This window comes from Diabrotica undecimpunctata, chromosome 8 (assembly GCF_040954645.1).
Source record: "Diabrotica undecimpunctata isolate CICGRU chromosome 8, icDiaUnde3, whole genome shotgun sequence".
NCBI lineage: Eukaryota > Metazoa > Arthropoda > Insecta > Coleoptera > Chrysomelidae > Diabrotica > Diabrotica undecimpunctata.
The window spans coordinates 17,882,864-17,896,028 of record NC_092810.1 but is presented as its reverse complement, the minus strand read 5'-3'; the positions used below and the strand labels follow the sequence as shown (position 1 = coordinate 17,896,028).

At 33.9% G+C, this 13,165-nt stretch overlaps 1 protein-coding gene across 4 annotated transcripts in view; it reads left to right on the top strand.

Moving 5' to 3' along the window:
- Positions 1-13,165, top strand: part of polybromo (protein) — an 88,992-nt gene that overhangs the window by 30,594 nt on the left and 45,233 nt on the right. For all 4 annotated transcript variants that reach the window (XM_072539761.1, XM_072539765.1, XM_072539763.1 and 1 more), the window contains exons 9-13: positions 535-860; positions 3,834-4,340; positions 4,630-5,696; positions 8,337-8,566; positions 8,631-8,797. In XM_072539761.1, the coding sequence (XP_072395862.1) occupies positions 535-860; positions 3,834-4,340; positions 4,630-5,696; positions 8,337-8,566; positions 8,631-8,797 (2,297 nt within the window). The remainder of the gene's footprint in view (positions 1-534; positions 861-3,833; positions 4,341-4,629; positions 5,697-8,336; positions 8,567-8,630; positions 8,798-13,165) is intronic.

The window sequence follows — 13,165 nt, the reverse complement described above, 5'->3', positions numbered from 1 at the left end:
TTTAATTAATCGAGATTACTTATGCCAGAATGCTTAAATCTGCATTTTTTACCATTTTTAACAAAAGGGGTGGATTTCACCCCTAAAATGCAAAACACGTAAGTTGAGCATATGTCACTTTTGAAGTTGAGGGTAAAATATACTCAATCTCAAATTTTCATGCAATTCGATGGAGGTTCACCGATATTGGAGGTAATAGTTGATTTTTACCTTCATTCACTAAATGTACTATCTGTTTTGTTTGTTTATGTCAGTTATGATTAATTTAAATAAATGAGATCAATTTATTCTTCTGAAATGCTTATTTTTTATAAGATGTGTGTATTTGGGTTTCGTTAAATTTTTCAATCGTTTAAACCTATTAAAAATACATAATGCATGTACAGGAATGACTTTTTTGTTAGGTTCTGAAATTTGGTTCGGATTGTCTACATGCAAAGGTGCTCAATCATTCAAATATCCCATCCCTATAACATATAGTATTAGAAAACAACTAAATTATTAATATTAATATTTAAAAAATTGTAATTTCAGACTGAAGATGGTAGAAAACCAATGTTAGCCTTTATAGAAAAACCTTCGAAAAAGCTCTACCCCGAATATTACGAAGTAATAGCTGAACCTATAGATTTTCTAGAGATAGAGTCTAAAATAAAATCCGAACAATACAGCGGCGTGTCGGATCTCGTCAAAGACTTCAGATTAATGTTCAGCAATTGTAGGCAGTTCAACGAAGAGAATTCGCCGATATACGATGACGCGAATGATTTGGAGAAGTACCTACTGAAAAAAGTACTTCAGTTCAAACAAGTGTACGTGACGCCGGAGAAACCCAAACGAGAGAGGGTAGTTTTAAAGCCGTAAGTACAAGTACAGTTTTCTTCTACACAAAGAACGGTATTTAATATCCCAATTCTACATAAATACATTGGCAACGTTAAAAAATAACTTATTGAAACGGTATAGCTGTTGTTGTAAAGATACGTTTTGTTGTTTGTTCCTGATCTTTCTGCAACTGTGGCAGACATTGAAAAATGTGCTGTGGAAGTCGACCTAGAGTACCTACAGTATATTCTACCAACTTACAGCTCTAAACGTTTAACGGAATTCGCAGAAACCTTTCGTTGTCGTAAAAGGCACGGTAAACTGCACTGGTGTTCTCCATAATGTTTAACACTTTGCTAAATTTTAGGTATAAAATAAATATATGTGTCATTAACCCATTGTTCATAGTTTTGCATATTTTGTTACATTGTTTACACCTACTTGTTTCATAATTTTTTTCTGAAACAAATACTACCGTGTTAAGGATAATTTATATTCAAAGTAGATCAAAGTAGATATACAAAGTACTAAAATATCACTTTTAATTTTTGTTAAAAAATACTTCGGGGTAAACTAGAACATTTTGTCAATTTAAATAGTGATGGTTAGATTGACCATATATGTCTGTTTAGAGTGTACCGTTTTTGAGACGTCTGCGATTGCGGGTTAAAGTTAGGATTTTGGTAAATATATTTAACTTTTTATTTTCAAATGAAAATACTTGTACTAAAAATAAAATAATTGTGGGAAACATTTTAATCTGTTTATGTATGATTTCCAACTTTTTATCAAACATAATTAAATTAAAATCAGCATTTCTAATTTGCTTAATGTGTTTAGGATCTTTGTAAGCGGTTATATTATATTTTACCTCTCAAGCACAACAGTTAGAAAGTTTCTGTCACTTTGATCTAAACTCAGTATATTGTAATCCAAACGTCTAGTTTCAAGTGACCATCATGCCTAGACGTAAGTTGGATATGGATGAATTAATTGCAGATGTGCATAAATACTTTACCATGGAAAGAGACAATGGTTGACCTTTCAAGTCATTATTATGTATAAATCAACGCGGTTGTGACGCACTTGATATAACTGAAAGTAAGCTAAAAACTGTAATGAAGACTGTCAGAGGTTCTCAAGATCTTACTGTGACTGAGTATCACGTAAGACAAGAAAACAACTCCCAAACATTCTAGGAGCATTGACTTACCTGATGGAGAAAAATTTGAAATTCGCAATATTTTGTATCGAATGCGTGAAAACAATCAACATGTCAGTTTAGATACTTTACTGGCCAAAATAAGAGAAAGACAAGTTTCTGAAATTAAGAGGATTAGTCTTTGGAAAGTGTTGAGCGATTTAGGATTTAAATTCAAAAAAGAAAATAATAGGTTACTTTTATGCGAAAGGAGTAGTGTGGTTCACAAAAGAATTAAATTTTTGAGAGAATATACTAGACTTAAATCTGAAAATGCAACATTCGTATACTTAGATGAGACATGGATATTTGCAAAGGGTGGAATTAAAAGAATTTGGAAGACAACAGCATAAAATCAATAAAACACATAGATAGCGAAGGCAAAAGACACATCATTCTTCATGCAGGAGGGAAAGAAGGCTTTATAGAAAACGCAGATTTGATTTTTTCTTCAAAATCAAAATCTGCTGATCATCATGAAAACATGAATGCAGATATGTTTGTTAAATGGCTTGAGGAGAAACTGTTACCTAGTCTGAGTGAACCATCAGTTATAGTTTTAGATAATGCACCTTACCATTCGGAGATTTTGGAGAAACAACCAAAACAGTCGTGGAACGTACCAAGCATAAAAAATTTGTTAGTTAAAAATAATATCAATTTTCCGGAATACGCCTTCAAATCTGGGTTACATGTAAAACGTATTATGATAATCACGTTGGATGCAGTGGATACAGTGACGATGCAGTTAGGAAAATGTGGCAAGAAGCTCTTAAAACTGCAACTCCAAAAAAAATTGTCGGAAACTGTAAATAAATGTGAGAAATTAATAGAAGTGTGGTGGTAATGATAGCGGTAGTGAATTTAGTGACTATAATGATAATTTATAAATTTAAATAATCAGTAAGTACACTATTATAATGTTATTTACAAAATAATTGTACAGAAGATTAACCATTATATTTATATATTCATTATTAGCCAAATAAACAATAATATTTAAAATTCCATTTGAATTTTTCCTCATTTTATACAAATTAACTGATAATACAGGCAAAAATATTCTAAACAAAGTAAGTAATTAAAAAGATTATGGAGAACTCCAGTGCAGTTTACCGTGTCTTTTACTACAACGAAAGTTTTTCTGCGAATTCCGTTAATCGTTTAGAGGTGTAATTTGTTTGAATGTACTGTAGACGCTTACTCCTATCATTTTCGTCACTCACTGACAGCAAAGTTTCTATCTGTAACACTCACTTCTAATGCTGAGATCTCTCGTTTTGAGAGATTGGCAATTATTCGTTTCATATTCTTTAAAATCGCAGATTTGGTCCGAATCCTGAATTTGATTTCCGATTTATATTCTCTTTAGTAGGTTACTTTTATGAATGGAAAATGTTTTATTTCGTTAGAGCTTACCATAAGTTCGCTCTGAGGACGCCAAGACGCAGAAATATGCATATCAGCCAATGGCGGTACGCCAACCTTGACTGTCCATTTTATTTCTATTTCTATTATAGTACTTTCACTCAGTTTTGAGAGGAAATCTACTGCGTCTCTAGGCAAATATGCCGTCATAAATTATTCTCTGAAGGATTTAAAATTCTCAAGCATTTTTGTTCAGGGTTCATTTAAAAGTGTCATTAACAAATAATAATATTCGTTATATGATATTTTGCCTGTTTCGTCTTAAAACTTTGCTCTTTTGCCCTTTTCAGCAATCAACCGATTTTTTGGGTTCGTGTTAATATCTTCAGAGGGTGGCGTTCTGTTAGAGTATGTCATTTATATAAGTTTTATTTTTTAGATACAAACCGAGGCGGATTCTTTCACCTCTAGAAAAAACCTTAAAGAGTTTATTCGAAGCTATCAGATACTACCGTGATCCGAAAGATACCCGACAAATATCACAGGCATTCATGAAACTACCCACGAAGAACGAGTATCCAGATTACTACGAAGTCATTACCAATCCCATAGACATGGAGAAAATATCACATAAGATTCGTTCCAACGAGTACGAGAGCCTCGATGATCTTTTTGCGGACTTCGTCTTATTGTTTGATAATGCCTGCAAATTTAACGAACCCGATTCGCAGATCTATAAAGATGCTCTAGTTCTTCAGAGGTTTCTATTCCAGACGAAGTTGCAACTCAAAGAAGATGAGAATACCGTGCCAGATGTCGAAGCTGCCATACAAGATATTTTTCTTAATCTTTTTACTAATGTATATAATTATCAAGACGATGATGGCAGGTGTTACTCGGATTCTATGGCTGATCTACCAGAACATGATGAGGTTGATGGAAAAAAGTAAGTTTTTTTACTACATTTGTAAATGATTATACTGCTAATTCAGTTTACGTTAAATTTTTTTTTTATTAAGAAAGAACCGCGCACTAAAATCTTGCCTGTAGTTTTGTCTGTATGTTGTCAGTGACATGGATAGTGTTATTTGACGGCCATTACATTAGATTTTTTTAAATACTATAATAACTTTTAAGTACTAGAATAACTATCTTTTCTTGGTTTTGGATAATATTACACAAATTATTGCTCAACATTTTCATTATGATCTATAAATTTTTTATTTTAATTGTAGGGTTCGAGGAATTTCTTTGGATTTAATAAAACGAAGATTGGACAAGGGTTTGTACAAGCGTTTAGATGTGTTCCAAGACGATTTTTTCGCCTGTATGGAAAGGGCACGATATATTTCGAGGACTGATTCACAAGTGTTTGAGGATTCCATAGATCTGCAGCTGTATTTCATCCAACAGAGAGATGAGTTGTGCAAAAACGGAGAACTTCTAGCATCCCCCGCCCTCCTTTATACGGAAGAGGATGCGAAATCGTTCATAGACGAGATTCGAACCGAAAAAGCCTTGAAGGAATCGATTGATGACGATACGGAAACGAGGTGTTCGGAGGATTCCATATTAAAAGAAATACACGTTAACGAAGGAATTAGCAATAATAAAGAGGAAGCTATTAAGAAAGAAAATGTTGAAACCAAAAAGAGTCCAAGTCCGAAGAAAGAAATAAATGATAAGGAAGAACACAGTGATGACGAAGACGAATCCAGTAATAAAAATAGTGATAAGCCGAATAACGGACAAAAATTAAACAGCGATGATGAATCAGTTAGTAAAGAACCAATTGAGAACTGTAAAAGTGAAGGAAGTGATAACAATATTGAAGGTACTAATGGTGATAAAGACACTGGTAGTGAAAAAGGTAGTGAAAAAGGTAGCAAAAGAATTTTTAGTAGAAAACTTAGTGTAAATAGTGACATGAGTCTTGATGAATGTGTAACAGACATACAAAACCAATCAACCGAAGAACTTAACGGAGGATGCATGGAGGATGAATCTGTGTCGTTTAAGGGTCGGACATTCCTAGTGGGTGACTTTGTGTATGTAGAAGCCAAAGAGAAAGGATGTGAACCGCATATCCTTTGTATAGAGAGGTTGTGGGAGAATAACGGCCAAAAGATGTTGTACGGAAATTATTATTTTAGACCTGCAGAAACGTATCATGTAACTACTAGGAAATTTCTCGAACGAGAAGTTTTTAAATCAGATTCATATGTGGCTGTGCCATTAGAGGAGGTTATAGGAAGGTGCTGTGTAGTCAATGTGAAACATTATTTTACCATGAGGCCAGAAGGTAAGAGATTATTTTATTGCATTAAATATAATTTATGCAAAGTCACTTGTCAAGTACTATGTGCTTAATCCATTATGACCGGATTAATTTTTTTTTGTAGTAATACCGTATTTTTTTATATCTTTAAATTAATTAGAGGTAGAAACATGAAAAAATAATACTTAAAAAAACCTTTTTTACTGCAAAAAAAAAACGATGTTACATATATATATATATATATAACGCTATCTTATGTAGACCTTATCGAGAGTTTGTATGAAATATTGTGTTATACTTCAAACAAATTCCAATATCACATATGTTACACATAGTTCTCGTACTGGAGGAACAACCTTTTCCGGCTTCTTGTCAGGAATGGCAGTTGGGAGATGGTTCATCCCATCATAGCGATGTTCTTCTGAAATTATATTCAAAGAAATAGTGAGCCTTGAAATATACGGCCTTTCGGACGATTTTGATAGATTTGTAGGTAAGCCTGAGCTATAGTTCTGCGAAACTTTAACTAAATTATATTGTGGTGCTTTATGTACAAAATCCAAGAGTTGTTTACAGTTGTATCTAAGAGCCATGTATGTTATGCTCCACCACCATTTTTTAGACCTAATCCCAATCTGATAACAAGCAATATTTTCATCTATACCATCAGTGCCACCCATGTTATTATATGCCCCTATATAGTATGGATAGCTTGGATGAATCTTTTTTCTGTGTGACTATATCTTGTAACATTTAAGGTAGGCGAAACACCATGGCCACCGAAACACCATGGTCTGTCCAGTTTACAAACATTATCACATATGTTCTATCAAGAGATGATATGTGGAAGCCCCTATCACTAATTTTTTTTTAATTCTATCTTGATTCTAATGTACAGTTGTTTGGTAGTCTGTTCTCCCTAAATGTACCAGTAGCCCCGTACCGATTTAGTCACAAAAAATTTAACAATGTGACACATGTAAATAAATTGTCCAAACAGAATTTGTAAGGCAGACCAGGATTTGGTAACTTGTCGAACATTATATCCATATTTTTACCAAACAGCTCTTCGTATTCAGGCACGGCATATGGATTTTTTCCCTGGTACATGTCGAAATTTACCAAGTATCGTTCTTACGTATTCAGCACCACACCTTGAAGAAAAATCTAGTCAGTTTTCCTCTGATACATGTGGATTCATCAAATCTATATGTTGTACAGCCACAAACTTTTTCAAAAAATATTTCTTCAATTTGTTCATAAAAGTTTATACATTTTATCAGACACATAAATGGAATTATTGTTTGAGCAGTGCATAAACTTTCCTAACAAGATTATTTTTCATATCTCCACTTGAATCCCAGTAGTGTTTTTTTCCAGCTGACAAGCAAAATCCCTATGAAACATTTAATTTCTTTTGCTGTAATTAACGGATCAGAACAATACTTGAAAGAATCATATTAAGTTGGCTCGGTTTGTAGTAGATTAATTATATCGTTTTCAATAAATTGTTCAAACATATCCACACAAGACATTTCACGATATTTTTCATAATTTGGCGGTGAAAAAGGTATGGCGTGATTATCTACAAGATCCCATATATAGCCCATTGTATACTATATTTGAGTTTTGTCTTATCTGGCAGTATAAACGCTGTTACTTGCTCTATGATTACATTCTCATCAGATGTACTGCAAGTTGGTTTATCTAATGTAGAGTGGGAAGAAATTCTTGTTGAATCTGGGAATTTAATTTCAACTTGTGCTTTCAGTTGGCGGCCTGATATCCACAGTACCTCCAGTATCATCGTCTGCAGAATCTTCGTCTGTCAAAACATGACTTTTCAGTGATTCTATGAATATCTCCTCTGCATAATCAATGTATGCCATTTCTAACGCTTCCTGAAGGCCAAACTCCTTCTGAAATTAAAACAAAAAATGAGATCAAAATTGTCAATAAACGACTGTAATTTTCTATTTCATATTTGTTGTAACCATATAATGACAAATAAAAATAAAATCATCATTCTATACTAACATTTTTTGGGCTTCACAATATCCTAGCCTTATATTTTATATTTGTAACACAAACAAAATACCTGACCTAATATGTAAATAGAATAAATACATATATAATTTTGCATAAGTGAAAAAGAAATTGGCTTATAGTACTTACTCAAATTGTACTCCTTTTCCATCTAATCATCCATGTTCACTAAAAATAAATCACATAGAACAAAATATATTGAAAGTTTTTACACACAGCTCATTTCTAACGACAAAACTAGCTTTTGACAACTGACCTATCACACCATCTACCTGCTAATAGCCTAACTAAGGCCTCACAAGAGAATTTTGTACGAGTCTACAAACGTTACATAATGTAACACCAGGTCATAATGGGTTGAAATGTAAAGTTTGCCACAAAGGATAAACATGATCAAAAAATAAAAGAAGAAAAATATAATCTAGAAGAAAAATAGGCTGCCTGATAGCAAAGAAGCTGAAAGACGTATCAAAAGTAATACCAGAAGCATTCACAATATTCTAAATAACCGAACAACCCTTGATAAAAAGTGAAATTTATCAATTTTCCCATAATTTGCAAAAATATTGGTTGCCATTGTATTTCTCATAAAATTATAATACTACTTTTTAACTTCAGGTTATGATCCAAAAGATGTATATGTTTGCGAATCTCGATATCGTACTAGGACTAGGCTATTTAAGAAAATCAAAGTATATCCCGACAATCCAACGATAAAATTGGTTCCGAGGGAAGCCCCTCTTCAACCGAAGAGGGTTATGTCTGTGTTCCGTGAACGCATAGAAAAACACAAAGATGAACTTCAGGAGTTACAAGAACTGGAGCAGTTACTCGAAAAAGAAAAACCTGTAAGTTATCAATTGTTATTTTTTTTGTAACAATTATTTATATATTATTTGTATTGTTTTACAGAATATTGTTGCTGAAATTAATATGGAAATAGATGATGGCAATACTTACTACGAACAGTTCAATACAGTGTGTTCTGGTATGATTAAAACGGGTGATTATGTATATGTAGTAGCCGATGGGGGTAAACAAATTATAGCACAAATAGACAGTATTTGGGAAACGAAAGAGTAAGTATATCTATATTATGTACCAATAGTAATTCGATCAGTTAAAACTAGTGATGTGCAATTGTTTCTGCAATTGAAATAGCCATAGCTGTCATTTTTGTGTATTCTCTGTTGACTTTTACAATTGAGATATAAACTGTTCAAAAAAAATTAAATTAATTATACACTCGCGATAATAAAATCCGAGCCACCTTGAAAGTCATCGATATTTAATTTTTAATGCATGTTTCTGAGAATTGTTGTCGGCTTAGCGGTTTCCTTTGTAACAAAGAATTCCAATAGTGCCGATTTCGCGGAAAAGTGTACACTTCTCAAAATGAACGGTACCTGTAACTGCCGCTTGTTTTAAATATCTCATTTGTGCTTCGACTTTCTGTTCAAACGCAACGAACAAAGGTTGATGATTGCCACCATTAGTGTTTATTAGTGCCATTAATAGTGTTTATTATTGTTTATTACCTAAGGGACGCCTTTATACATGGAAATCGCCAGCTGACAAAGACAACAAAATCGTCAAAAATCAAATTGACTACATCCTAATAAAACACAGATATCGAAACTCAATTCAGGCAGTAAAGGCATATCCAGGAGCAGACATATCCTCTGATCACAGTCTTCTTATTGCTAGGTTTCAACTTCAACTAAAAAAGACGCAAAAAAGCCGCAACAACAATAAATCATGGACGTTAAATCTAGACACAATGAGACGACTTTCCTAGGTAGATAGATTTACGAACAATGAAGTACTGAGAAGAATAGGTAAGGTAAAGAGAAGGAAGTTAAACTTACAATTAAAGAAAGAAAGCTACAGTATCTCGGACATGTGATGCGAGGCGAGAAGTATGGCACCCTGCGACTCATAATGCAAGGAAAGATAGATGGCAGAAGAAGCATCGGAAGAAGACGAATTTCATGGCTTAAGAACCTGAGAGAATGGTTTGGATGCAGCTCAAAACAACTATTTAGAGCTACTGCCTCAAAAATTAAAATAGCTATGATGATTGCCAACCTCCGTAGCGGAGATGGCACCTGAAGAAGAAGATTATTGTTTATTTTTTGCCAAAAATGCCTTTGACTTGCAAGAACTGTTGGCGTAAGCCTTTCTACGGTTCAACGAGTGCTTTAACGCTTTCGGGAGACGGGTTTGCTAACCAGACGACCTGGCTCTGGACGAAGAAGTACGACCACGGCACGAGATGACCTGTTTGCTTGTGTTTCAGGCTTTACGAAACCGGACCTCAACTGCGGTTATGCATCGAAATCATCTACAGGAAGTACGAAATCGCAATTTTAGCGTTGCAACAGTCAGGAGAAGACTTCGTTTTTCTGGACTATATTCTCGGGTAATGGCTACAGGACCTCCACTTCGCCGGGCGTAATGAGTTGCACGGCTAGCTTTTGCTCGACAATACGCGCTTTGGGGATTAACGATTGGAACAAAGTGTTATTCTCAGATGAATCCCGTTTCCGCCTAACTGGATCCGATGGACGTGTAAAAGTTTGGAGGAGAACCGTTGAACGATTTTAACAAGCTTGCATTGCTCGAAGAATGCCATTTGGTGGAGGCTCGGTCATCGCTTGGGGAGATGTATCCTCCGACTTACCCTTTATCGAAAATGGGTCCTTAACTGCACGAAGGTACATTACGGAGATTCTGGAAGAACATGTTGTGCCCATGTTATCAGTATGCAATACTTGGACGAAGTTGGAATTATGAGGTTACCCTGTCCAGCTAGGTCTCCGGACCTGAATCCCATCGAACATCTCTGGGGACGGGACGATTTGAAAAAACGTATTCAAAACCATACACCTAACAACGCACAGGAGCTTAAGGATCTGTTAGTGAGAGAGTGGAATATCATACCACAATATGTAATCCAGAGAAAAATTGAGAGTATGCCCCGTCGTCTACAAGAGGTTATTAGAGCAAGGGGAGGCAATACACGATATTAGTCATTGAAATTTCACTGATGTTTTACCACGTTCTGTATTTTCTATTTTTTTCTCGTATGTCTGTTTTATCAACAATTTCTGCTTTTTCAATAAAAACAATAAAAAACCGTTTTTTTTTCTTTCAAAACAAACATATGCGCAAAAACACGTTAAAAACCTACTCGTAATATCCCTAATTTCGGGTGATATTACGGAGCTAATCAAAACACGTCTGTTTCTCTAGACTAGAGATGGAACCATTCTTCTTTTTCCTTACTCTTCGCCACTCACTCCTGTCGAAAAAGATGAAGAATTAGCGACCCATCAAATACTGATTTCTTTTAACTTTTGAAATTTTGCAACAGATGTTTTTCTTTTTTCTTCAAACAAAGGCTTCTAACAATTTTCCATGGTGGACGTAACTCTTCGACCCCTACGGGGAACAATCAATATTTTGTGAAATACTTCTTGATCTAAATAGGTTTTAACGTGCATCACAAAAGGATTACCTTTTTCATAACGAATCCACTTAATGTCACGCCAATTAATCACAGTTCCATCTTCAGCTTTGTTTCGATTAACCATTATAATAAAACCACAACTGTTTAATCTTCACTTATAAAAGTTTATTGCAAATAAAACAAAACTGAGACATTTTTTAGATCTACAAAATAGCACAAATAACCTAAATGGTAGACGCTTGTAATAAGTACGTGTATTCACTTGAACTGAACCTTAACTTTATCACTAAAAGAAACAGGTATTTGAACGAGACCTACGGTCAATAGAATAGCCAGACGTTTTTCATTTTCACGTGGGTAGAGAGGATTTGGTTAGAAACTGACTAGCTTTTGAATAAATGTTTTCAGAATAGTATAATATATATAAAAGAGACACAAATAGGTATCTATACTTGTCTTAAGTGCCTGATATGTATATACGTGGCTTATACCATGCGGTCCATATGTATGGAATAAATTCATTTTTAGCGTTATTATGTACTATGTGAAAAAACCTAACACAGGTCGATTTTTATTCTTAAATTGACAATTTCCAGTATGAAAATATTATCCCCCTCCAGCATCCCCTTTGAATTAAAAGCACCCCCTCGAAAATTTTAAATACCAAAGGGGGTCATGTGGCACCTTGTTATAAAGGGATTCTAGTCATCTGTTCAGCAATATAAAGTTTTTTAAGTTTGTGCAATCATAATTGATAACATTGATTTTTAATATTAAATTAAATGTTTAACTTGACTACCTTTATTCACTTCTTGAAAATAACCGAGGTGATTTTGGAATTCTCGTACATTTTGTATGATCTCGGGGGTTATTTTGTTACTTTCTTCCGTTATCCTATCTTTTAAATCAGCAATATTGTTTGGTCTATTAAACTATACTTTAGAAAAAATCAGGCATTTTCGTATCTGTTCTGCTTATTATTATCTTTGAAGATAATAAAATATTAGTCAAAAAGCCAAATAAATAATTGATATGAATCTAGTATGCTGCAGTGATTTAGGTACCTATTTAAAGTTACTAAAAGACGTCAGTATAATATTTGTGCGCGTATTAAATTTAATTATGGCTCATTTGTCCGAGGCTCAAAGAATAGACATTTTAATTATGATTGGTTTTGGTAATAAAACAAGAACTCAAAAGGAAGTTTGTGAAATGTTTAATAATAAATACCTAGGTCAACAAATTTCGCAGTCTATAGTTAGCAAAATTAAAAGAAATTTCGTTATACTGGACATAAAAATATTAAAAAACCAGGTAGAAATGTTAAATTTACTGACGAAAAAAAAGTTAGATGTACTTCTAGAGATTGAGAAAAATCCGCATAAGACAACTCGAGAACTTACCGCCATCGACGATGTAAGTAAATCATCTACTTTGAGAGTTTAGCATAAAGAAAAATACCACCCTTACAAAATTCAGTTCCTTTAAACGGAACGGTTAACAAACAGACCTGTAGATTGGAGCAAAGAAAATCCGCACTGGGTGTGTGAGACTTACTCGCAATATCCTAAAAAAGTTTAGGCTGTTATCATTAACAATAAAATTATTAGTCCTTATTTTTTTGAGGGCACAGATGATAGTGAGGTTTATCTAGATTTTTTAATTAACTTTTTGTGTCTACATTACGAAGATTTTTTCCTGATGTTAATTATGCAGATGAGATAGATCGATCTATTTACTACCAACAAGACGGGGTCCACCGCTTTTTGCAAGTATATTTAGAAATTATTTAAACGAGGTTTTTCCCAATAGGTGGATTGGAAGACGTGGAACAATCGAAAGGCCGGCTAGATCCCCCGATTAGACTCCTCTCGATTACTTCGTATGAAGTTATTTAAAATCTAAAGTATATTTTAATAGACCAAACAGTATTACTGATTTAAAAGTTGGTATAACGGAAGAAATTAACAAAATA